Source organism: Ambystoma mexicanum, chromosome 5q (assembly GCF_040938575.1).
Source record: "Ambystoma mexicanum isolate Mex_15411 chromosome 5q, UKY_AmexF1_1, whole genome shotgun sequence".
Classification (NCBI taxonomy): domain Eukaryota; kingdom Metazoa; phylum Chordata; class Amphibia; order Caudata; family Ambystomatidae; genus Ambystoma; species Ambystoma mexicanum.
This window is the reverse complement of record NC_090933.1, coordinates 1,011,036,631-1,011,064,597: the sequence shown is the minus strand read 5'-3', so window position 1 is coordinate 1,011,064,597 and position 27,967 is coordinate 1,011,036,631. Positions and strand designations below refer to the sequence as shown.

General features: G+C 43.1%; 1 protein-coding gene across 5 annotated transcripts in view; it reads left to right on the top strand.

The window, feature by feature from the left end:
- Positions 1-27,967, top strand: part of CSMD3 (CUB and Sushi multiple domains 3) — a 3,270,409-nt gene that overhangs the window by 2,680,459 nt on the left and 561,983 nt on the right. For all 5 annotated transcript variants that reach the window (XM_069621531.1, XM_069621530.1, XM_069621528.1 and 2 more), the window contains one exon: positions 24,096-24,176. In XM_069621531.1, coding sequence (XP_069477632.1) covers positions 24,096-24,176 — 81 coding nt within the window. The remainder of the gene's footprint in view (positions 1-24,095; positions 24,177-27,967) is intronic.

The following is a 27,967-nucleotide window of genomic DNA, read 5'->3' as shown; positions in this document are numbered from 1 at the left end:
GGCACAGGATCAATTGTTAGTACAGATGCAGGGTGATAATCTGTTAAATAGTAGTGGTTCATCAGAAAGACAGTCTTACCCATCATGATATGTTTCCCCGCAACAGGTCTCTCAGTCTGCCATGGTTTTACCTTTAGAGTGTAATGGAAAGGTTTTTCATCTAAAGTTCTTTTCTTGGAATTTGCTCTAATTCAATCTAAATCAGATGATTTTAATTGTCACTTATTTTGGATGATTTGCAAATCATTAGCCTGCAGGAAACGTGGACAGATTTTGTCTCCTGGGAATTCCAGATATGCTACATATGCCATCCCAGCTTTAAAATTGGAGCTTGGAGACACAAATGAGGACTGTTAACCAGGATGAACATTGATATCAATGCTTAGAATAGTGGTTATTGATTCAAAATGGCCAGATATGCAAGTCTTGAAAATGTGCCTCCCAGATGGCCATCAGATTATCCTGTGTAATGTTTATATTCAGTTTTATGGTGAGGGTTCCGCTTTTGCAACATTTGCCTCATTATCCACTGGCAGGACACTGTGCCTACTACCAGATCTGGGGATAAAACTGATATAATGATAGTACTTGGAGAGACTGATGCCACACTAGAACCACAGAAATGGCTGGAGGATATATTGGGATATTCTAAGAGCCTCAGTACCCATGACAAGAACACACTATGGCCATGTTCAGGTGCTGGCCACTATTTTCACTGAGCCTTACATGGGTGAATAGAGGGTGATATCCTTGCTAAATCTACATTTAGGAGAATCAATGCAGTTAGTTTGATTATTTCTTGATAAGCATCTGCTTTTGGGATTTATCTAAACCTTTATGTCATGAAATGCCCTGAAAGCAAGCATAATGCTCTAGAAATTGCTATGTATTATGAAATACAGAATAGTCATATCGTAATTTATGCCCCAGATATAACCAGATAAGAAAATGGCTGTTATATAAAATTGGCTCCATTAAATAACACACTGAAGAGTGAGATACATGCCAGTGCCTTCAGACCATACCAATGGTACATAAGGTGCTATATAAATGCAAAGTAACATAACATAACATGGGGCACTGAACTTGATATTGTCTACATTCATTAATGATACCCCCTCATGTGAGCCTTAGTAGCTCACATTTCATGAAGCACGTGTACCCATCATGACCACCCCTGCCTCTGTGCCGTATGACCATTTTATGCAACTCTACTAGTCAGATCTAGTAGATAAATCAACACCAATATCTTTAGAGGGCCTACCCTCTGCAAGTGACCCTCCTCTGCTATTTCCAGTGGAAGAGGTGTTTCTAGCTCTCAATGCACAATAGAATGATAAAGTGCCTTTTTAAATGCAGAACCTTCCTTTAGGGTTGCCATTCCATTCAAACATTTTTTATTTGTTGATCACATTTCAAAAACCACCAACTTCATGGTGACCTGGGGACAGTAATGACCAATCAAATTGTAGGCCTATTTCGCTTTTAGAATATTTGGGAAAAGTTGATGCCAAGATCCTTTCTAATCACCTTCTTTTATATATTGATGGCCTAAAACGTCTTCATCATATGCAAGCAGGTTTCTGTAGTGGCATAGGCATGGTTGCACAAGCCTTGTGATTAATCGTGATTGTCCAAAAATATGTCACTCAAAAGGCTATGCCCCTTTATTTGGTATTTATTGACTTAAAAGCTGCATTCAAAAATGTTGAATGCAATCTTTTATGTGGCACTCTGCATGCCTTACGACTCTAATTTCAGTTAGTTAAATGCACTAAGGCACTTTACACTTCTAACCCTGCCATAGTTAGATGGGACATTAGGGCAAACTAGCAGAAGCTTTCCATGTCACAAAAGGTGTCAGACAGGGAAGCGTAATGGCCCCTTATTTATTTCACCTTTTTATTGATGGCATTGCAAGATCTTTATTGGGATCTACATCTGACGCTCATCTGATTGGAAATGAATGCACTAATATTCTTTTATTTGTGGATGACACTCTTTTGTTGTCTACAACAATGAATTTGTGTTACTATGTAGAAAAAAATGTTGATTATAAATGCCTCAAAGATGAAAATAATGTCTTGTTCTAAGAAACCACTTCTCACTTTAGACATTGAATTGGATGGTGTTGGGATTGGAAAATGTCAAATTATATGATTATCTGGGGTTTCATTTTAATAACACTGGATCTTGGAACTCACAGCTTAAAAAAAACAACATAATAATTAATAGATTCGCTGGGGCTCTTCTAGGTTTCTCTACACAAAAGTTGTTAATACTGCTATTGAAGCAACTTTAGAGATATAGAGGGCTCAAGCTCCCTCAGCTAACATTGTATGCTGCTGAACTCTGGGGTCACCAATGTACCGCAACAATCAAGGTTAACAAAAAAAAAAAATATATATATATATATATATATATATATATATATATATATGTTTTAAACTGCTTGGGTTACTCCCTGTCACCTTGAGTTTAGTGGTTAATCTGGAGTTGAGTAAGGCCTGCATTTACTTCCATGCTCAAATAAAGCCATTCTTACTCTGAATTAGGTTATGGATGTGCTTGGAAATGAGCTCTATAAGAGGGCAATGAAGGATGTTTTATGCAACAATCACACTAAACCATGAGCTTGGTTTAAGCATGTGAAGTCAGTATTATTAAAGATTGACTTATGCTCCTTCTACTTTACCTGGAAACCTTAACTCAGGGTGACCTTCAGAAATTAGAGACTGCTTTCTGGGACTAGGCATTGTTGGATACTTTACGAAGTAATGAATTAAACAGCTTATTTCATACATATCTGTGCAAGAAACCTGTCCTTGGTTTAGAACAATATCTCAATTGGATTACTCAGGCAGTGGAGAGATGTCTATATGCAACACTGTATATAGGAACTCTCTATTTAAACCACTCTACAAAGAACTGGTAGGCTGAGGACCTAGCTAATTGTCTCATGTGTGGGTGCTCAAAAGAGGAAGAAATATATTTTATGTTACTCTGTCCAAACCTGAGAAACATCAGACAGAGATGGCTCCTACCCCATTTTAAACCAAATAATATTGATAGTGTGTTTGCAGTTCTTGATTTTTGTAAAAAATCAAAAATGTGTCTCTAGTGTATTTACTGTCTCCCTTTATCTGGTGAGCATGGCGATGCTGGCAAAAATATTGCAAATAAGGCGATTTTGGTCATTTTTAAAAAGACTATTTCTGCATTCTACTAGTGTTTTACATTATAGAATTTGGTCTTTGTGGTTCGAGCTGAGGCAATTTAATTGATGAAACTGGCAGACTTTCTGACTGTATAACTGCAAAAAGACTTTATTTATGGTGCACTTGTTGATCTAAATTACATATTTTTAAGGTTTAGGAATATTGTTAATATATTATAACTTTTACTGTTTGATTTTTTATTAACGTGTGTCTGCCCTCTATGAAGATTGTATTCTTCTGAATTCTGTACTATCTTCATCTGAACATGACTTTCATGCTTCCATGTACTAAAAATAGAGCATTATTACTACAACCGCTCCATCCCCACATTATGGCACTGAGGCAGGTAAGAATGCTCTTGGTGATCATAACCATCCGGCTGACACTATAGTCAAGAGCATATACTTGATTCACAACTATTTCACATTCAGTACTAATACTTATCTCCAAATGATGGGGATGATCATGGGTACACACTTGGTGCTTCTGTTTGCAAATGTATCACAACATGATTAGAGACTAATATGCTTGCCACCCGTGGCTGCAGACCTTTGAGATATCAATGCTACACCGATGATATCATCTTGATATGGACTGGTGTGCTACAGGAACTCACAAGCTTCAAATGAAGATGTACTTAATTCCAGGCGACCATCAACATCACCTTCTCCTACTCTCCTGAAAAATAGATGTTCTCGACACCACAATACAAATGAAAGATGGGCAACTAAAGACTACAGTATATTGCAATCCAACAAAACAATACAGCTATTTGGAGAGTGACATCTGTCACAGAGTGCGCACAAAGCACGCTGCAATATTTGTCCAAGCATTAAGATATAAGCGAATATGCACAAAAACCTGTGAATGGGATAATACATAGAAGATTTGGAATCAAACTTGGTAATCCATATATTCAACCACAGACCTGTGCACAATAGGCTTCACAGGGCAACAACAAACCCCAGGGCCAGCCTCTTAGACTACAGAGAAAAAGAGGCCCAAACCTGAGTATCACTGTTAGTTCCACACAATCCAGAGTTGGAAACCCCCCACAAGATCACTCAGAAACTATAAATCATTCAGCAACAACATGAACATCTGAGGGAGTTGTTCCCTGAGATGTCTCACATTTCATTCAGGCTACCAACCTGATACACTTGATTTATCTCAAACACTCATGCAAAGACAACAGGAAACATCTTATCTAAATGTGTACTTTATCATAACTCCTGCTTCTTCCTCCTTGAGGCTCCTCCCTTTCCTCCTGCTGTGTCTCATTCCATTAACCGCTTCAGCTCCACAAATCTATCCCTGCAACACCTCTCATCACATATCTCCTTATGTCGATATCAGACCTCCTCAATGAGACTGCATGGCCTTTTGATAGTTCGCTTGGCTCGACCTTCGATGTCTCTTCTTCCCTTTCCACTGGTGTTGAGGCCTCTTTATCATTCTCTACACCTTCCTCCACTGGTGTCCTCACATCTTGTCCCATGTCTTTGTCCATCCTTAACTGCTTTAAGAATGATGCATTCCTCTTAACGGGCCTCTGTGTGCTGGCGGCTGTCACCATGGTCCCTTTCATGTCAGTCACTCTGAGAGGTGTGCTGTCGTATCTTGCATTTGTTTTCCTCTGTATCTGCTGCTTCACGAGCACCTCTTCTCCTTGACCCTCGCTTTCAGGGTTCAGTCCGTTTTTCCTTTGCTGCTTCATTCGTCATCACATCTTTCTCTCTCACCTCATCTTCCAGAAGTTCTCAGTCTTTTGGTTTCCTTTGAGGGCTCTACGCCCCCTGGGGTTGGCATGTCTTGGCCTGGTATGCTCTCATCAGGTCCCCGGGTGGTACCCCGGTCACCGGATGTAATGTGTTCCTATAATGGCATGCATAGCATGCAACAGAAGGCCGGCTGGATCAGCATGCCTTCAATGATTGCCTTCTGGATGGTCATCTTGATTGATGATATAAACCGCTCTTCCATTCCGTTGGCTTGTGGCCATAGAGGTGTTATCCTCGGGTGGGTGAACCCCATGTGTTTTGCAAACTTGTGGAAGCCTTGACCACTGAATGGTGGCCCATTGTCCAAATTTTATTGTGGCAGGGATGGCTCAATCACTGAACACTTTGTCTATGACATCAACAATCTGAGCAAATGATGTGTATGATGCGTGTTTGATGGTGGGGAATCTGGAGAAGTCATCAACTATTGCAAGGATGTAGTCTCCCACCTTGGGTGGCCCATAGACATAGAAATCCATCACAACTCCTTGCCACACCTTCACGGAAATGCACGCAGGTTAAATGGTAAGTGGCAGGTCACTTCTCGTTGCACATTGACATGGAAGGCAGCTTCTGACTAGGTCTTCCACCATCGCATCCATGATTGGGAACCATGTCAGAGTAATTTCTTGGTTGCTTCTACTCCGGGATGTCCTTCATGTGCCAGCTGCACCAGCTGTCTCGAGAAGAATGATGGAATGATGATACATCATCCTCTCAAAAGTATCCCCTGTTCGAACACTGCCAGTTCTACGCTCACCTTTGCCAAGCATTCCAGCTTCTGCAAGTTCACTCCCTCCCGATGACGCAAAAATACTTTATAGTGTCTCCATTTGTTTGAGATGGTGATTTCTTTAGCCCATCTGATGGACGGGTCGGCTTGTGTCACCCTGGCTATATCCTCTGTGGTGAGAGTGTGCAGTAGGGCCTGTACCATGACATAGCACAAGTACTCTGCATCACCTTCCCTTGGTGGCAGACTTTCTGTTGTTGGGTGCCTATAAAAGTAGTTTGGTGTATAATGGTATAATCATATTCCTGGAGGAGGATGCCCCATCTTTCTATTCCGGGCGGCATATGTGTTCTCAGTTTGACAAATAGTGAATGAAGGGGCATGGTGGTCCGTCATGAGGGTGAACTTCTTACCTATTACAAAGTGGTCGAAATATTTGCAGGCCCATACTGCTGCAATGCTTTCTTTTTCTGCCTGTGAGTATACACCCTCTGCCTGGAATACGGACCAGCTCGGATATGCTATGACACAGATTGCGGGGTCATCAGGCCTTTCATTCTTTGTCAGGATGGCCCCTAGACCAACCGTGCTGGTGTCGACCACCAGTTCTGTGTGCCATTGTGGATTGAAGTATGCCAGGTGCCTAGCACTTGCCAATTCTGATTTGATAGTGTCAAATGCCTTCTGGCATTCTCGTGACCATCTGAACGGCTTGTCTTTTCGTAAGAGCCGTTGTAGCGGCTCGGTGGTGATGGCGTACCATTGCAGGTATCTAGCACAGTACCCAGCCATTCCAAGGAAGGATATTACTTCTTCCACGAGGGTGGGTTCCTGTAGTTTGTTGATGGTGTGCCCTTTTTCAGGGTCAGGCTGCAACCCCTTCAGTGAGAAAATATGTCCATAGAGCCTCAAATTGTCCTTGCTCATATAGCATTTGTCATAATTGAGTCCTGCCTCTTTCAAGATGTTTCATACATCTATGAGCACCTGGTCGTGTTCCTCTTGGGTGGTGCTGTACACTAGGATATTGTCGGAATAGTTGAAAGCCATTTTGACTGGGAGAAGCAGGTGTCTGAACGTCTCCTGGAAGATCTCTGCGGCTGGGGAGATTCCAAATTTCAACCGCTTGTTCCCAAGAGACTGTCATGGAAGGTAATTGTTGTTATACCTCCGGAGTCTGGCTGTAGCTTCAGATGATGGTACCCTTGATTGAGGTCTAATTTGGAATATGTTGTTGCAGAGTTCAGGTTGATGATCATGTACTCTATCTTTGGCCGTGGGTGTCTCTCCCTCTCAATGGCAGTATTTGCCACTCTCAGGTTGACACAGAGTCAAATTCTATTTCCATCTTTGAGTACCACTACCAGGGGTGAGATCCATGGTGTGGGCCCTGTCACATGTTCTATGATGTCATTGTCCAGGAGTTGCTGCAGATCTTGTGGGGTGGCTTCCTGGAGATGAAAACATACTCTTCTTGGGTGTTGTGGAATAGGCTTGACTTGGTCATTGATGTGTAGGCGGATCACTGTGTCTTTCATTTTTCCCAGACCTTTAAAGAATTTGGGAAAAGCATCCCTGGTTATCTTCTTGTTTAATGGTGACCCCTTCAGGTGGCATATGGATACCTCGCTTCACTGGTCCCTGCTGCATATCAAGCCAAGTATTTTCACTGTCCAATTGCTGAGCAGGCATTTCCCTCAAACTGGGAATGTTCTTCCCTATCAGCAAACCGCTTGTAAATGTCCTCCCCTGCCACACCTGCTGCAACCGCTGGGTCATTGCTGGGCATGGGCCTGCCTGAGGAAAAATCACTCTGCATCTGTTGCACAACCTCTGTGTGCATGGCCTTGGTCTCATCTGTAGGAAGCCCTCTCATGGCAATCCTCCTAGTGGGGTTTGGTGGTCCGGCATGGCCTTTTTAGTGTCTTTGCCGCTGGTAAGGGCTACTACTGTATCGTCCCTCTCCATTTTCTTTTTTGGAGTTTCTAGGGTGGAAGCCTGGATCACCACCCTCTCAGGTACTCACCCCATCTCAATCATTTCCACGAACGTCAGAGGCATCTTCAGTAGCTGGTAGCAGAGAACCAACAATGTGCATCTTTCGATGACAAGGAGCTGGATTGCTTCATCATCAGAAAATGCTGCAAATTGGCAGTAAATTCATTTTTGGTGGAGTTGTCTAATGATCTCCACCGTTTTGTAGGATGCCTATTGGCACTGATTGAACTTACCGTTCATAGTCTCTATTCGGTTGTATCACTAGTTTCTTGTCCAGGGATGCCACAGGGGTGTTGTACGTGTCCCTGTCCTCCATTGGGATGGTCTTGATGATGCCATTCCCCTCTGTCCCAGCCAGATTTGTAAAGATGTCCTTTAACATTGGTGACTTCTCCTCTCCTGCCACCTTGATGAAACCAGCAAAATCTTCGACCCACGCCGTCCATCTGGGCCCTCTGTCTGACTGCAGTTGGAGCCTGAATGGGCTTGGCTTCCTCAAAAATGCAATGCTTCTAGTGGTGTTTTGTATTGCACATTGCCTTTCTGCTTGATCTACCATGGTCACTGGTCTCTGAGGCACATGGTGTGTACTGCTCTGTTAGTTCCTCCCTGCTACATGTTGTCAATGGGAGATTATACATGGTTGTTCTTGTCTTCTAGAACGTGTGGATGCTGCTGGCCATATATGGGCAAGTGTCCATCCCCTTTTTGGGTGTTGTTTGGGTTATTGTCCTTCTATCACCCTTATTGTTAGTGCTGCATGGTAAATCAGCTTGACTTCCTCAAAAATGCAATGCTTCTAGTGGTGTTTTGTATTGCACATTGCCTTTCTGCTTGATCTACCATGGTCGCTGCTCTCTGAGGCACATGGTGTGTACTGCTCTGTTAGTTCCTCCCTGCTACATGTTGTCAATGGGAGATTATACATGGTTGTTCTTGTCTTCCAGAACGTGTGGATTCTGCTGGCCATATATGTGTCCATCCCCTTTTGGGTGTTGTTTGGATTATTGTCCTTCTTTCACCCTTATTGTTAGCGCTGCATGGTAAATCAGTGTTGAATCATTTAAAAAAAGAAATTGCACTCGCTCTGTGTGTGCTGGAAGATGTGCAGGAGCCATTGGGGTACTCTCTCTTGGTAAAGTGGTCTTGTTTTGCAAACACGCACAAGCGGGGCTGTCCCTGAAGCCACACAGCATTGCAGCGTACTTGTGAGGGACAAGGAAACTGCGTGGGTGCGGCATTTGCTTCTCTGTTGATGTATCGCATGTCACGCACCTCTCCTGGTGTAGGAACACCAGCACTGTTCACCATGAAAGATGCTGGCATTCCCTCGCTGCAAGGACGTGCGCTCACCCGGAATGACGCCTGGATAACGGTTGAGAATTGTGTACAGCACATGGAAGGGGACGGCTGGTTGGCACTCCGGTATGGATGCAGCTTTTATCCTTGTCGCCAGTTGATACATTTCATTCATCTCGAACACTCATGCAAGGACGACAGGACGCGTCTTATCTAAATTCATACTTTCTTCTAACTCCCGCCTCTTCCTCCCTGAGGCTCCTCCCTTTCCTCCTGCTGCGTCTCGTTCCCTTAACTCTTTCAGCTCCAATAAACTACCTACAAATAGCACAAACAATGCTATGCAAAAACAAAAGATGCCTAACCTGCACACATATCAAGGAATTGATACAATCAAGATACCACACACGGGAATGGACTATAAAATGATGAGGCATTTTACATGTTCATCCAACAACACTGTATACTTGATTATGTGCATGAAATGGGTGGGGCCACTGTGTAAAGGAAACTGGTCTACCTCTACATATAAACACTTAAGTCTCAACCATCACAGACCAATTGGTGAGCATTGATCTGAACCAAATAATGCCCTTGATGATTACAAAATGGCTGTAGTCTGGGGCAATTTTAGGACTGATGAAACAAGGAAGACCTATGCATTTAAAAAAATGCATATTTTCTGTACACTGACACAGGATTGCACAGATATGACAATTTCATAAGTGATTATACCAACTAGCAGTCTTTCCACATTTAGAGATCCCGGAATCACCACATTCAGGCCTGACACGTTCCATCCATTTTTCCAAAGCTGTTCACAAGCATCTGACTGACACTGCAGCATCCCCACAAGCCTCTTGATTGATTGATTGATATTTTATTTCTATCGTGCTTGTACACAAGTTTTTCAGAGCGCGACAAGGCAAGGGAGGGGAACAGGGGAGAACAAAACAGCGATCTTACTAGGCCCAGTGACATTGAGAATGCACAAGTGCATGGGAGAGGGGGAGGGGAAAAGTGCATGGAAGGGGGGAGAGGTGGAAAGTGTGAAGCAGAGGAGAACCAGATAAATAACAATAAATAAATAATAAAGGCAACAAACAGTGGTAATGCAGCCAGCAATTTTTCAAGGCAATAACTGATTTCTTGACTCTCTCCGGCCCAACCCCTTTAACCCTCAATATGACCCATCCACTACCGCTTTCCTGACAGCAGTCTAACAAACATGGTGGGCTGTGTGCATTGTTTAGCTTTTTTATTCTGTCTTTACCTGGTCGTTAGCTCAGTAAACTCAACCCCAACTAACACAGTGTAACCTTACAACTGTGAAAACTGTATGTGGGTGGGCAACATCTAAATGCCTCTGATCAAATTACAAATCGAGTACACAGACAAGCCCATACATGGAAAAAAGGGAAGTGATGAAGACTATGAAAATGTGCAAAAAAAAAGGCTTTGTTAACCTGATATATACCTGTATATCACGTCAAAAGACTGGTGAATGTATATACAAATTTCCCACTAGAACGCCCTATTCAGTGAACCCACTGAGATGGTGAAAGTAATGGATATGGGCTTGGACAGAAAGCTGTTAGGTAGCACAATTGCTAAGTGTAACAGAACATATATTGCGCGGAAAGGCACAATTCCCAAGCCTCTTTGTGAGTTCACAACGCGCTGACATGTTTTAAAAACACTGCCGGGAAATGTCTGCCCGGGAACTAGGCTGACATGCCATGTCAGCAGTGAGCCCCAGCTTCATTTCCACCTTTGAAATGGCGCATTTAGGTGCTTGTCTTGACGCTTGAAAGCTAATGAGATGTCCAGCAATTGAACAAAGAATAGCGGCCGGCATGAATTTGTTTTCAATATAATTTGTCTTCTCCTTTCAGGGTTTGTTAATAGCATAGGTGAAGCACTTTAGATAAATAACCGTTTACTGAAAATGGAGACAGTAACTGCATTTTCAGTACTGTGTGCTATTTGCAGAGCAAAACACCATCCATAATGAAAGGCACAAAGAAAACATTTCCTCTGAAAACCCTCACATATAATATAGCTGGAGTTATTTTTTTGCAGTTCCTTTTCAGAAAAGGTCAACTCTGGCGGTGTAGTCTGACAAATCAAAAATACCCTCATCATTTTATCATGAGGTGTTAGCTGAAACTATTTTTCAAATGAGCATTTATTAGGATTCCTGTATGTGCTCAGCTGTTTACATCTAATGTTATTTTGCTTTTCCTTGTGTTTGGAATATTTGTAGTGCTGAATCCAGTCATGGAAACAGCTGCAGGTGCATAGAGATACAGTAATACCCGGTTGCTCTGACCTGTAATACCAACTTGTTGTGACCGTGGGGAATAACAAAAATGTGGAGTTCAGATTTACCGGAACTCCTCAAGGAGCTCATTTGGAAAGAGGCTGAATGGGTCTGGGTAAAGCATTGATCCTGACTTGGTTGCAGATGTTGGGCCATGAACCTTCCGTGTGCATAGTCAAGCACAGAGCTTATGTCTGACTCTAACCCTATTGCTGTGCACTTGCAATACATAGCATCACTCTAAACAACCATCAGAGATGGAATATAGGGAAGTGTAGCAATTCGGTCAGTAAGCCATACATCAAGACCTATGCCACATAAATCGCTGTCAATGCAAGCTCGATCGAAGTTGCTTACTCTCTGGCATTGCCAAGAAGAAACTTTCCTGTGGATATCTGACCGGCAGGTCAAGGTGTAAAGTAGCTAAAACATACTTGTAGCATATGTATTTCAGAACCGATTGCCCTGTCCCACGCCCGATGGCAACTCATCACCTTCCAGCTTGAATGTGGTTCTAAGGTTACTCAGAGTAAACAGTTGTATGCTTGGCAACACTTTCAGTCCATCTATAAGAACACAAAGCATCGAGTATTAAACATTTAAATAAATAAATAATAAAACACATTGAACAATAAACGATGTCTGAGAATGGCCAGCTTTGGAAAACGTAGCCAAGGAAACCTGCAAAGGGAATGCCAACTGTCTGGCCCCGAAATGCCTACACGCCTCCCATGGCATTCTAACCCTTTGCCTCCAACAGTGCTGCCCTTGCTCCCTTCAGTAACGTCCTCCCTTATATCCTGGTGCAATATCTAATCAAAACGTTCAGCTGTATGCGGTAGACGGATTTACGTTCTTACTGTCTTCAACCTGCATCGTCCTCACCAGATGCTGTTCAACTTACCTAGACGTATCAGCAACCAAAATACTCTGGCCATATCAAGCAAAAAGTGTTAACCTTGCTGCAAATTTGCCCTTATTGTCAATATAGACAATAATGACCATAAAAAATACACATTTACCAAATGTTATGAACCAAATGGATTTGTCAACAAAGTAAATAAGCTTTCCATTTCCTTAAAGTTTGTTACAATTACACGAACCCCTAGGAAAATTCCCGGATTCATTAAACACACAAGGGACAAATGAGTCATATTCAGCTTATCATAAATTAAACTATCAAATGCAATGCAGAAGAGAAAATAAATCACTGAACACATGTGTTTTGGCGAAATGTAAGAACCTTTTTTGAGAGAGGATAATGTCATGTAAACAAATGCAATATCTCCTAATTTAATTAAGAATTGTGTACATTTCCACTATCGTTTTTCAACCATAAGTTAACAGAATCATATAAGTGTGTTGTTACATTGGCCGAGATGCTCATTGTGTAGTGGTGTCCCTACGATGAAGTTATGGTTGCTCTGCTGCAAGTGTAATATCACTGTAAGAGGTTTGAGTTATTTGAAGTTTTTAAGGTAATATTGTCATGGTTCCACCACGGACACCACTGTATGCTTTTTTCAATGTATTTATTTGGGTATGTACTGAGTGCAGGGTACACCTGCAAAAGCATTTCCAGATGCCATGACAATTTGACACAGGCGAGTCACAATGGGAACATGGCTCGAAGTGTGGGCTTGAGTGTTCCTAATGTTAATCCAAAGTGAGTTCCAAAGGTGCGTGGTTTGAAGGAGTATTGTGGTAGGTCAGGAGCAGGAGACACACTAGGGTTTGCCATTTCAAGAGGCATTTATTATAAATAATAACAAAACTGCCTTAGTTTCCCTAATCTAATGTTTCACCTACCTAGTACAACTAAACTAGTTTGCTCATCGTCCATTTGAAAGTCTGAAGCTAGTCTGTCCCCCATCCAAAAATGAGTCTATACTGACCCTAGCGCTTATACCAAATAACTAAAGACCAGGAGAATCCTGGGATGCTTTCCCGCAGGTCCTTGTTAGTACAGGATACTCAAATAGCTTCTAGCGATTCTTTTTATCAGTTCATTCATTTCTCTTATGGTAGTTTTCCACTTCTGTTTATTTACTTTCCCTTGGTTTCTTAAAGTCCTCGTTCTAAGTGTCTTGGTACCTGAATATTCTTCCACTTTATTATTCCTAATTGTAGTGAGTTATCTTTCTCCTTCTGATATCATTTTCACCCAGTGTTTATCTCCTCGTATCTCATGTATTATTATCTTCCATTTACCTTTCTACTCACTGGGATCTGTGTAATGTAACAAAGCTAAGGGTAGAGGTGCACTCATCAGTATTCCAAAGTGACTTGAACTTAGATAAGCATGATTAAACCAATTTCAGGTGCTCCCTAGTAGATCTGTACTACCAGATCTGAAAATTGTGTAAAAACTAGGCACCTTGAAAAAACAAGGTACAACCAAGGGCACACACAATAACTAACCAGTTATACATTTCAATTGACCAAATAAGTCAGCAATGTTTACTAAGCTTTTTGTTTATATTGATTTCACATATTAAACAAATTTACACGGTATACAATGTCTGTCAACAAAAAATAATAATACAATATGACTTCACATAAATATATTTATATAATCAAATTATGTATCTCTTTAAGACTTTCAAAAGAAAAAGGAAAAACTTTAGAAAAAACACAAAATATTTGTTTCACTGTTTACTTTCACAAGTAAATTCAAATTCATGGTTGATGAACCTCTTCCCCATTTGTTGTCCAAACAATCTGATAGGTTGATGTTTTATGTACCTATCTTTTACTATGCATTTCGGGCTTGAAGTTGCCCTTCTTCAGGTAAGGATTATTTGGGTTGTCTTTTAAAGTTTATAAAGTGTTCAAAATCGTATTACTTAGTAAAGAAATTCAACAATCTTCATCCACACTCTCTTAGTTCTAAAAAGACTCCTGGTCAGTACATCAGCCGTATCTGAGCGCAAACCTGTGGCTTAGTAAGGCCACTCTTTGTTCTTGTGTGTTGCTCCGTTCTCTTCAGAGACCTGAAATGAGATGTCTTAGTTATCACTCTGCTGGGTTTCTTTAGCTTATAGAGCATGGAGTTTGTGTGGGAACAGGCGCAAATATATGCACTGGGCCCCACTACAAACTCCTCCATTAGAATGGTTCTGATTTTTCACTACTTGCAATTCGATACTCACTTGGAATTATGCCTGTGCCAGCTCTAAGCGTATTAAGATGAGCAGGATCCTGTTTAACGTTGGAATCTGAAATGAGATACATAGTTCTCATTTAGTATGCAATTGGGTGTTTATCCAATATATTTTTGTAGCCACCTTGCAATTGTTAATGTCATACCTGGAAAACCCAATTGGGTGTGGACCCCTCCAGGACGACTTTTTCGTTCGTAGTGCATCAACTATTGTGCTTCCCCTGTTGTCTGAACTGGAACTAATTTATGAGACTTTCCCCCCTACGGGACTCCATCTAGCAAGAAATGGTAAATGTGTAACTTAGCTTTAGTGGTTAAAGTATGTAACTATTCTCTAACTGCAAAATACGTCCGCCCATATCCCTTTACCTTTCATTCACTGTGCGGCTCTTAATGTCTCAGAAAGGATCCGGTTTGTAAACCACGTTGAATTTGCCTCGTGTTAACCACTATGTCAGTGCTCCTATGTCGCTTCTAATCTGCGTACTTAGAGAACTCCTCTCTCATGCACAATCTGCTCTTACGGTCGCTTGTAACTGCTGGTATTCACTGGGTGCATATACAATGAGGTTCCCCATAGAAGTAATGTGCCCGACAGCCCTGTCAAGCTGATTTTACTTACTTCCTGTTTGTCTATACAGCTACTAATTGTAGATCGCGGTGCTTTCAATCTGCCATCTTGGGTAAGTATACTCTTTATGTTAACAGCCCCATAGAGAAGGGGAAACCAACATGCCACAGTGATTGTGTATATAGGTCATCTTCATTTGAATTTACTTATGAAAGTAAACAGTGAAACAAATATTTTGTGGTTTTTCTAAAGTTTTTTCCTTTTTCTTTTGAAAGTCTTAAAGAGATACATAATAAGATGATATAAATATATTTATGTGAAGTCATATGGTATTATTATTTTTTGTTCACAGAAATTGTATACTGTGTAAATTTGTTTAATATGTGAAATCAATATAAACAAAAAGCTTAGTAAACAATGATGACTTATTTGGTCAATTGAAATTTATAACTGGTTAGTTATTGTGTGTGCCCTTGGTTGTACCTTGTTATTTCAAGGTGCCTAGGTTTTACACAATCTGTGTAATGTACCTAGTGACCAGTTTCACTCTTTTTACAATTTAGGCCTTCCGTGGGATGAGTAGAGTGAGTACCTGAATGACTCACACCCTTCGTATTATATGGTCCTATAATGGGATGAATACTCTGATTGACAGAATATCTCTTACTCTTCTTGTGGGTTTTCCCTTCACGGGGACGAGTAGGCTGGTTGCCTGAAATATTATATTTGTTTTCTGTACTGATAGTGTACAGCAGGCCACCTGTTACATGTGCCATGTTCGCCGGGTCTCCCTCTTTCTTAATTAGCTACATCGTAATAGGGTTGCATCACTGGGTCGTGTTTTACTCTCTTCAGGTCTCTTTGGGCCTCATTCCGAGATTGGAGGTAGTCATGGTGCTATTTGTGCCATGACTGCCTCCAATAACGGTACCGGCACCGGTTTCGTTCAATGGGGACTTACCGGTGTAGTCCGACCTTTGCGGGACCGGTAAGGCCCCATTGAAAAAACCATTCCCCATTCCCATTTGAGCTCCCATAGGGCTCAATGGGGATGGGGAAGTAGCTAATAACGGTACCGCAATTTGCGGTACCGTTATTAGCTCTGCAGTCCCTTAACAGGTCCCATCCTTAACACCTGGTCAGACCAGGCATTAAGGAAGGGACCCGCTCAGGGACCTCGTAGTAGGGCGGTAAGGGATTACCGGCACCGGTGCCCGGTATCCCTTACCGCCCTACTCGGAATGAGGCCCATATGAGGACAGCTCTCTTTGGTACCTTTTGTTCTGTGCTTGTACTGTGGTATCCTTCTTCCAGCGATGTATCAGACTGGTAAGGGGGTTTCTCCTTCTTCCCCTCCTGGAAACCACTTTCTGCTTGTGTCCCTGTACTGGGACTTCTCACAACAATCCCACGGGTCTCTCCCTCCAGGTGCAATGCAACTCGGGCACTCCACCGTACTGACCTCCTTCTGTCAGGCTTCCTTGAATGTCCCTCTAGAGCAGAGTCCTTCAAACAGTGAGTCGGGCCTCCCAGGGGGTGCGGCCACATCCCAGGCGTGCGAGGGGTCGTGAGAGTCCAGCATGAAATGTAAAAAATAAAAACGTTTTATTTTATTTTATTTTTTGGATTGGAGGAAATGGGTAGGGGTGGCTCACATGGTCAGACTGGACCATAAAACTGTCTCAGGCACCAATTAAAAAGTTGCCCACAGTTGTAAATGATATGATTGGTTATTTATAAAACACTTAATACCCAGAGGTTTCTAAGCACGGACCCGGGGATCAAACATGTGTTGCTCTGTGTCGTCTTGCTTCCAAGGCGAGTATTTTACCCCTGAGCTGAGTTATCCTCCAGAGCCATATATTCATTCCTTTAGTCACAGACTGTTTGAATAGTACCCAAGGGGGTGTTTTTTGATAAAATGTAAGTAAATTGTGATATTTAAAGAATATTTATTCATCAACAATGGTCAAAACTACTAGCTGCATAATGAAGTAGCTCATCAAACTGGCCCACATTTGCCAAAAAAGTGGCCCATTTTGACTGGACTGCACTAGAATTTAGCATTTTTGATACCGACATTGATCTATTCCCCTATAGGACAATCCGAGCCTGGCGGCTCATCCATAATAGGCGAGGGGGCATCCAACCAGTGCCCCCCCCACCAATTATGGATGAGCCGAGGAGCCAGACCAGTGAAACACTGAGCACTCCCTCAGCTGCTTTTCCCAGCTAAGGGAGTGCTCCTGGGCTGGCTAAACTGTCAAAGGGAAACAATGTTTCCCTTTGACAGTTCAGTTCCCCAGCCGCACATGCTCACTGAGCCATGCAATGCCGGGGGCATTTTGTTTCGCCAGCCTTTTATAGCTCATTGGAAATGCTGGATGGGGCACTGCATGTCTGTATGAGTTCTTGCACCTCCTCGCACATAAGGACAGAGCAACCCGGAGCTGGGCATTTCAGCACTCACGCGCAGGCACCTGCAGAAGGTACATTTGTGTTCATTTTTTTATTTAAATATGTGTTTGGATGTGAGTACGCTTGTGTTATGAGTGAGTGCATGGTTACGGGTGCTTGAATGAATGATAGAGTGATTGCTGTATGAATGAGTGTGTGTGTGTGTTTGTTTTGGTCCATTGAGCTGATTTTGGCGAGTGGGGGGAAGAGAGGGGAAGGAGGGCTGTACAACAAAGACGTTTAAAAAAAAGCCTTTGTTTCACAATCCCCCTACCCACCTGCCGAAATCAGCTCTCCTTCGGCGGTGCTGTGGCTCCCAGGGGGCAAGGATGGTATTTTCTTTTTACTGGATATCTTTCATAGATGTCCAAAAATACCATGTTTTTCCCCCTTGGCCGCCCCAGTGCCAATTGCAAACGGTTTGGCCTTTTACCCATTATTTTTAAGTATGCTCTAAAATGCATCATTTTAACCCATTATGTAAAAAAATAATCACGGGTGGAAAATCTCACGCGAACCACCATTGATTGGTTTGGGCACCCTTGGTGCGCCTGTTCGCTATGGCATTTTTGTGGGAAATATATATATGCCCCTCCACTTAAAAAATTCACCACCTCCCACTGGCCCTCGGACTGTGTGGGGAACGGGCTGGGGGAGCCCAGGGACTGTGGTGGGAGCTGGATGGGCAGGAGCACTGGGTCTGGGTAGGAGTGGGACGAGGGTGCCCTGCGACTATAGAGGGAGTAGGGTGCGGTGAAGGTGCACATTAGATCATAGCCATTTGTACATACTGTCCATTTGGCATTTTTGAGGGGCCCAGCCTGCCCACATTTTGCTCAGGGGTGCCTTGGCCAAAAAAGTTTGAATACCACTGCTATAGAGGATCTCTTCTGGGCAAAAGTCTGTTAGTCTGTCTTTCCCGCAGACTAATTGGAATACTTGTTCCTCATGGCTGCTCACCAGCGTGCAAAGCAGCATTCTCTCTGGGTTACCAGCATTCCTGCTCCAGCTGATTTCAAACTTGCAATTCTCTGTCTGATGACTCTGTTCTGGGGCTTCCCCAGCTTTTACTCAGAGTCCTTTATCCAACCAGTGCCCCCCCCACCAATTATGGATGAGCCGAGGAGCCAGACCAGTGAAACACTGAGCACTCCCTCAGCTGCTTTTCCCAGCTAAGGGAGTGCTCCTGGGCTGGCTAAACTGTCAAAGGGAAACAATGTTTCCCTTTGACAGTTCAGTTCCCCAGCCGCACATGCTCACTGAGCCATGCAATGCCGGGGGCATTTTGTTTCGCCAGCCTTTTATAGCTCATTGGAAATGCTGGATGGGGCACTGCATGTCTGTATGAGTTCTTGCACCTCCTCGCACATAAGGACAGAGCAACCCGGAGCTGGGCATTTCAGCACTCACGCGCAGGCACCTGCAGAAGGTACATTTGTGTTCATTTTTTTATTTAAATATGTGTTTGGATGTGAGTACGCTTGTGTTATGAGTGAGTGCATGGTTACGGGTGCTTGAATGAATGATAGAGTGATTGCTGTATGAATGAGTGTGTGTGTGTGTTTGTTTTGGTCCATTGAGCTGATTTTGGCGAGTGGGGGGAAGAGAGGGGAAGGAGGGCTGTACAACAAAGACGTTTAAAAAAAAGCCTTTGTTTCACAATCCCCCTACCCACCTGCCGAAATCAGCTCTCCTTCGGCGGTGCTGTGGCTCCCAGGGGGCAAGGATGGTATTTTCTTTTTACTGGATATCTTTCATAGATGTCCAAAAATACCATGTTTTTCCCCCTTGGCCGCCCCAGTGCCAATTGCAAACGGTTTGGCCTTTTACCCATTATTTTTAAGTATGCTCTAAAATGCATCATTTTAACCCATTATGTAAAAAAATAATCACGGGTGGAAAATCTCACGCGAACCACCATTGATTGGTTTGGGCACCCTTGGTGCGCCTGTTCGCTATGGCATTTTTGTGGGAAATATATATATGCCCCTCCACTTAAAAAATTCACCACCTCCCACTGGCCCTCGGACTGTGTGGGGAACGGGCTGGGGGAGCCCAGGGACTGTGGTGGGAGCTGGATGGGCAGGAGCACTGGGTCTGGGTAGGAGTGGGACGAGGGTGCCCTGCGACTATAGAGGGAGTAGGGTGCGGTGAAGGTGCACATTAGATCATAGCCATTTGTACATACTGTCCATTTGGCATTTTTGAGGGGCCCAGCCTGCCCACATTTTGCTCAGGGGTGCCTTGGCCAAAAAAGTTTGAATACCACTGCTATAGAGGATCTCTTCTGGGCAAAAGTCTGTTAGTCTGTCTTTCCCGCAGACTAATTGGAATACTTGTTCCTCATGGCTGCTCACCAGCGTGCAAAGCAGCATTCTCTCTGGGTTACCAGCATTCCTGCTCCAGCTGATTTCAAACTTGCAATTCTCTGTCTGATGACTCTGTTCTGGGGCTTCCCCAGCTTTTACTCAGAGTCCTTTATCCAACCAGTGCCCCCCCCACCAATTATGGATGAGCCGAGGAGCCAGACCAGTGAAACACTGAGCACTCCCTCAGCTGCTTTTCCCAGCTAAGGGAGTGCTCCTGGGCTGGCTAAACTGTCAAAGGGAAACAATGTTTCCCTTTGACAGTTCAGTTCCCCAGCCGCACATGCTCACTGAGCCATGCAATGCCGGGGGCATTTTGTTTCGCCAGCCTTTTATAGCTCATTGGAAATGCTGGATGGGGCACTGCATGTCTGTATGAGTTCTTGCACCTCCTCGCACATAAGGACAGAGCAACCCGGAGCTGGGCATTTCAGCACTCACGCGCAGGCACCTGCAGAAGGTACATTTGTGTTCATTTTTTTATTTAAATATGTGTTTGGATGTGAGTACGCTTGTGTTATGAGTGAGTGCATGGTTACGGGTGCTTGAATGAATGATAGAGTGATTGCTGTATGAATGAGTGTGTGTGTGTGTTTGTTTTGGTCCATTGAGCTGATTTTGGCGAGTGGGGGGAAGAGAGGGGAAGGAGGGCTGTACAACAAAGACGTTTAAAAAAAAGCCTTTGTTTCACAATCCCCCTACCCACCTGCCGAAATCAGCTCTCCTTCGGCGGTGCTGTGGCTCCCAGGGGGCAAGGATGGTATTTTCTTTTTACTGGATATCTTTCATAGATGTCCAAAAATACCATGTTTTTCCCCCTTGGCCGCCCCAGTGCCAATTGCAAACGGTTTGGCCTTTTACCCATTATTTTTAAGTATGCTCTAAAATGCATCATTTTAACCCATTATGTAAAAAAATAATCACGGGTGGAAAATCTCACGCGAACCACCATTGATTGGTTTGGGCACCCTTGGTGCGCCTGTTCGCTATGGCATTTTTGTGGGAAATATATATATGCCCCTCCACTTAAAAAATTCACCACCTCCCACTGGCCCTCGGACTGTGTGGGGAACGGGCTGGGGGAGCCCAGGGACTGTGGTGGGAGCTGGATGGGCAGGAGCACTGGGTCTGGGTAGGAGTGGGACGAGGGTGCCCAGCGACTATAGAGGGAGTAGGGTGCGGTGAAGGTGCACATTAGATCATAGCCATTTGTACATACTGTCCATTTGGCATTTTTGAGGGGCCCAGCCTGCCCACATTTTGCTCAGGGGTGCCTTGGCCAAAAAAGTTTGAATACCACTGCTATAGAGGATCTCTTCTGGGCAAAAGTCTGTTAGTCTGTCTTTCCCGCAGACTAATTGGAATACTTGTTCCTCATGGCTGCTCACCAGCGTGCAAAGCAGCATTCTCTCTGGGTTACCAGCATTCCTGCTCCAGCTGATTTCAAACTTGCAATTCTCTGTCTGATGACTCTGTTCTGGGGCTTCCCCAGCTTTTACTCAGAGTCCTTTATTTGTGTCTGAAGTTATAATCACTATGACTCCTTTGGGTTTCTTCGTCTCAGTACATAGCTGGTGCTTCTTCTTCAGTACTTCTGAAGTCTGACTCTTCACAGTTGCAGACGGATATTCCTCTTCTGTTGACACCTCACAAGAACAAATGTAAGAGGTTTCTTCAGGATGTATGTCATTGGGTGCCTCTTGATATTTTTTTGAGTGATTTTGAAAGTCAGTTCCTTATCAAAACAGGAGCCTGTGTCCCCAACGGGTGAGAGCCAACCTGTGAGGTCCTGTCTACCGTCAGCCCTAGGCTAGGGGGATATTGTGTAGCGGCGGCCCTCTCTAGCCTCACAAGGATAAAACCCTGCTGTTTCTGAATTATAACTAGGGTAAGTGAAGGAGGATCACTGTTTTCATGTGCAGGTATATTTCTTAAAATTGAGGATAAGTTTGTGGGGGCACATATTTTGGAAAGGCCAGTGGCCAATGCAGTCCGAATTGAAATCAAAATAGGTGAGCTTTGGCGCATGGGGGGGATGTAGTCCAACATAAAGAAACTGAGGACAAGGTGAGCTGTAGCTACCTTAATTTTTTATATAAACATGAAAGCAAGTGGAAGGCCATGATAGGCCTATGTGACAGAGTCCCACCTGGATAAGAGAAAGTCGTTAAGTGGTTTTCAACGGTGGAGTGGAGCAGGTGCTAAGGATGTTAGGGATATCTGCCTCGCCCTGAAACATGTTTCCCTTGAAGAAAATGGCAACGATTAATAAAAACCAATTCGGAGCGAGGAAGTTGTTAAGGCATGAAATACTGATTTCAGTTGTTGAACACGGCTTCATTTGACTTTAATGTATGCAGATATTTTTATAGAAAAATACCAGATTAACTTTTTGGAGAATACTGTTTAAAGTGTATTATATATTGGTCACAGCACAAGTGATTAGATTGTTTTGTTGTGCATAAATCTGTTATTATTATTAGTATAAGTGCTGGTGAGATAGCACAGGGAGCTGAGCGCTCACTTCTGACATCTGTGCGAAGCCTGCTGACACAGGTTCAAATCCCTTTATTATTTTATTGGTTGAACATGGACCTAACTTCGGGGAGCAACAGCACGCACTAAATATCATAGGGCATTGTGCATGATGAGGGAAGCAGAGCAATAAGTCAGGGAGTTAACAAGAGGGAAGGGGAAGGACAGGTCATTTGGCAGAAAGTGATCTACATGCCACCACAAGGGGAAACAGGGTGGAGCGCATCACAACGTCTCAGTTTGGGTGGGGAGTGGAGGGTGTGTGGACCTAGATGTTAGGTATGAGACATTCCTTGTAGGTGAGGGTCTTGAGCTCCTTCCTGAAATGTAGAAGGGATGCAGTGAGTCTTCGTTCATTCGGTGGAGGTCTGTTGGCCTTGTAATGTGGCTGCAAAGGTCAATAGATATTCAGCTACTGGAAAGTCACCCATTAACTAGAAAATGCAAGTCCGGTTGGAGTAATGGATTTTTGTAATTAGAGTGTACCTAGGACTAGCCTAGGACTCACATTTTGTATTCTTCAATATGCATTACTTTGCATTTCAGAAATACACTTTTGCCATGCAATTAGGATTTGCAGTTGCAATTTAGTATATAAAATAAGTATTGCAGAAACACAGATTCTTACATTTAAGCAACCTTCAAAAATTTGAAGTATGTGTTCAAATGTTATAAACACCTTGGGTCTCATTACGACCCTGGCGCTAATGGGTTAACAGTGCTGTAAAAGGCTGAGGCGCCTTTAACCCATTAGCGCCTAATTAAGAGGTGCCTTTGCGGGACCCGACCTTAACGGCTGGTTTAGACCAGCCATTAAAGTAGGGAGCCGCAAAGGGACCTTCGCGGTAAGTATGGTACCGCAATTTGCGGTACCGTACTTAGCGCCTTCGCCATTCCCATTATGCCCTATGGGGCAAAAATGGGAATGGGGAAAGGCCATGGGGAAATACCGCCCCGCCAACCTTGGAATGGGGCGGTATTTCCCCATTTCACCATGGCGGACACGTTACGATACCGGCACTAACCATGGTGCTAATAGCGCCATGGTTTAGCGCCGGTATCGTAATGAGGGCCCTTATCTCCAAATCACATGTGTAAACGTATTGCCTGATTCCACTTAATATCCACCAAATTTCCACGAAATACTTGAAGTGTGTATGGGGTGTTTCAATAAAAAAGGAACAATCTTTGCCCTGGACTTTCTTCTCATCTACATCAACTCTGCATTCAGAGTGTCACAGGAAGCATTGTGGCTTCAGTATGTGGACACATCACCATGAATTAACAATCTTTGCCCCTTGAGGTCAGAATAAGGATGATCAAGTAATGCTAGTGGACACATTGGTGGTGGTGATAAGCAGCTATTGATCCTATCAACATTGACATCGAAAAGAATCCCAAAGCTATTTCTACCCTCCCACTGGTGGTGTCATGCCACGATTTGGCCAACCTTGGTGTGTTACTAATGCCATCGTACATCGGTCTAAAACACAAGTCATCTGGGGCTTTGCCTAACTTTCAAAGTTAACAATGTATCACTCAACAGAATTGTGTTTTTACAGATGTAATACAACATGATCACTATGCAGTTTTTCAGATCTTAGTGGAATTGCCAATTATAATCATGTGTTTTGTTTTTATTTTTGTACAGCCTACCAACTGAGAGTGTGCCAGTCCCCTCCAACAATATTGAATGCAGATGTTTTGATGGAGGATGATGAATTTGAGATAGGTAAATCCATGTCACAACGTCATGATAATAATTGCTGGCCTCCCTTGTGTTTCCCTTAAAGTCAGATTAGGCAGAACGATGCACCGTTGTGCATTTAAAATATTTTTTTTTTTCGAAGAGTTGAAGATAGAACACTTGCTCAATTAATGCACCCGAACCCTGCATCCTTAAAATGTACCTTATGATTTCCTATAATTATTAGAATTTATCAATGGCAGTGAACCTGATCCTCCAGTATTTGGCACGTTATTTGATATGTCAGGCATAAACCATTGTTTAACAAGTCATAATTTGTTGTTTCTCAAAGAAGTTGATCACATTGTTCTTACTCCCTCACCGCACCATGAGCACTGCTGCAATATCAAGTTCTTCCACCAAAGAGCAGTAGGTGCCATTGTTTTTTCATAAAAGAGAGCCACAAGGAGCGAACTCGTTTGTTCTTTAACTAATCAAAATGCGAGAATACCCAGTGAACTAAAATCAACAAGTTTCATATGTGGATGCTGCTTTCAGTCTTGAAGGTTTGGGATGATGGCTCTGTGATGGGACGTAGAGTTATTGTAGAGAATCTGGAAATGAAGATATTGCTACTAACTAAGCCCCCAGTAAGGATATGGTGGATGTGTTAACAGGCCCACTGCATACAGTCACTTCTATCAACACATGTGGTATTTATTTAAAAAAAGCCCTACTATATAAATCCAGCTGGTATGGTGGTGATGATGTAAATTCATTGAAATACCATATGCTGTAATTCAGTCCAGCCACATGCATTATGTTAACTTTTTTAAGCATGACCCCCCTTATTTTGAGGGTGGATATTGATTTTGATGTACCACCACTGTACATTTGTTTTTTTTTAATACACAAGCTGTTCAGAATTGCCTTATTAGAAAGGCAGTGACTCACTTTGGGTGTATGCAGGTTTTTATTTTATTTTATATTATTGTGCAGAGTGCAGTCCTCGCTCAAGAGAAGGAGTGTGCTCCATTTTTCTGCAGTAAAGAGAGACATCTGAATTGACCTTAACTTCAAGAAATAAACACATTAAAAATAAGGTTCTGATGGGATTTTGCACATGTGAATGCCAACTCTAGTGTAAAGGTGACATTTGAAGGTGTTTTTATTTACACTCCTAAATTGTCGTTATTGCATAGCGTTTTCTAGGGCATATCCCAGCCAGAAAACACATTTCATAATACGGCCTATATGTACCATCACAGCCATACTAGTCATTAGTAGCACGCACTCTCACCCAAAAAGTAACCTCTAAATACACATGGGTCACAGTTTTGGATGTTCGGTATGTGCAGCTATTTACAGGTCCCACCCCAACGCATCCATCTAAACGTTTCCTAGGAGCCTGGTACAAATGAGGCAGAATTGAAAGTATTGTTGCTTTATGGGAAATCACATTTGATGCAAGTCAACGTGGATGCACCTGCATTTTGAACAGCATGTATAGATGCTAACTCTGTGTAATTTAGTTAACTTTGTAAAAGTATTTTGATTAAGGTAGGTATATGAGACTCCGAGGGATGAGCTAAAAATAATGGACATGGATATGTATTTATGGGAAGCTGTAAACAGACATGAAAACAACCCCCAGTTTAGGTCGCAGATATAAATATAGAACTAACGTTAGGTAAACAAGTTAGGGTCCCAGAGGATGCAGAGTAGTGGTAAATAAAAAATAAACATGAGCATGAAAATGTGCAGAACTCAAACCTTCAGAATTCTGTGGGTTCACTCAGCTCGAAATGTATTGGTTTATCCCACTAGGTGGCCGCAACCTTTAGCCATGGCCACTATACATGTCTTTCGGGCCCACTAGTCAGGGCCTTTGACCCTGGCCGGTGAGCATGGGGCCGTGCCCGGTGATCTTTTAAAACACTAGCTTTCTTTCCCACTCACTAGCCATGGCCTTCACACATGACCATTGGCCCGTCTTCATCTGTGGCCCCTTCACTAGTGGCCCCAACAGCGTTATTCTAGTCCAACTAGCAATGGCCTTCGGCCAAGTCCAGTGCCCATGGTTTTTTGCCGGGACCTCTCTGCATGTTGCTTCAATAGGTTGCCTGAATGAGCCCACTACTCTTGGTCTTCGGCCATGGCTAGTGGCCTGGCCGTTGACCATCACCACAACACTAGGTTTCTTTTGGTACACTGGCCAGCCCTGGGCAGTGGCCATAACCTTTCACTGTGACCCCTTGACATGTTGCCCCAATAGATTTCATTGAGACCCACTCGCCATGACCTTTGGACATGGCCAGTGGCCAAGGCATTTGGCTGTGTTCACTTCACATATTTGAACCATTCTTTTCGTTAAAGTAACCAAGTAGCCATAGCCATAGCCACACCCATTAACTTCCACCTCACTGTAGCTGTAAAATTCCACTTTTTTGTATTCATCTAATTTTTATAACTCTCTATTTAAAAAATAAAAAAATAAAAAAACATGTTCCCATAACCCTGGTTAGTATATGTCTGATTATAGCAATACAGTACAAAAATCCTTGTTAACCGTAAACACCCACAAATAACCACAGTTATCCATAAACTATGCAAAATGCAAAACTCTTCCCTGTTCTGCCGGGCACTCCCCAAGTGCACTCCTCCTCTTGCTCTTGCCCATTCCCCACAAGTCCTGTTTCCCTCCCTAGCTCTCACCCCCCTCCCCGCACAACATGCGTCATTGTGTGTGAGGCTCTTTTATTCCTGATCAAATGTTCTATTATTACCGTGGTTTGAACTTGTTGGCCAGCCCTTCCTGCCCAATTCCACCCCTAGTCACGCTATGGTTGCACTGCAAATCATGAAGGGTCAGTGCATTAGCCTGGGGCATTCCCCATGACAACCAGAGCTTTCCCGGCTGCACCCCTGTCTCAAATGGCAAACTGTTATTAAGCAGCCAGTGGATCAAATCAGCCTAATTTTTAAACAGTGTGCTGCTTATCTAATGTTTGTGTGGGTTTTGTAAGGCATCCAATGGGTCCACGTTAGACTCTAAGAATACTGATGGGTCCGGGGGGATACCAAGCCCATTGTGGGGGGATGGGAAAGCTCCCCTCCAGAATGTGGAGCTCCACAAAGTCCCTTCATCTGATGTTCGGAGCAATTAACATCCACCAAGGTGACTAATATGTGTATATATTAAAGTAATTCTAAAGGGAATTCTTAGAGGAACATATTACATTATTACAACCTGTTTCGATGACTCGTGCACTGATTTTGAGAAATCTAAAAGGGAGTCCCTATTTGTCTTTGTAGACCACTCCTCTTACAAATTAAGAAGATATTTAGCTATATCAGCTCAGCATGTCTTTCCTGCAATTGGTGGTAAGGAGGGCTCACTGACATATTCCTTGGAAAGTGACTGACGCAAAGATGGGTGTGGGAACGGGTAGAGCAAATTAAAAAGTAAAAAGATCAGGGAAAACAGGAACCCTGCTTGCACTGTTCAGTTTGATGGATCTAGCATGCAGGCTTCATTGTGATCTTTGAATCTTTTTTTAACCAAACTACCCCTTCTTCTTCCCTTTATGGTGTTTGCAGATTTCAAGCGGTTTCCGGGCACTATAATTCATGGGAAGAGTCCATGGCCTTTAATTCATAGGAAATCGCCACACATCCACACATCCGGTTTCTCTATATTAACATCAGCAATAACTTTCTGCATTCCGTTCCCCTTCTGTTATAGACAATTGTAATCCCATTAAAAAGAGCACTTTGTAAATCAGACCCTCCGAGTCGCGCTGCAATGATCATAATGTAAGTGGATGCTTTCCTCA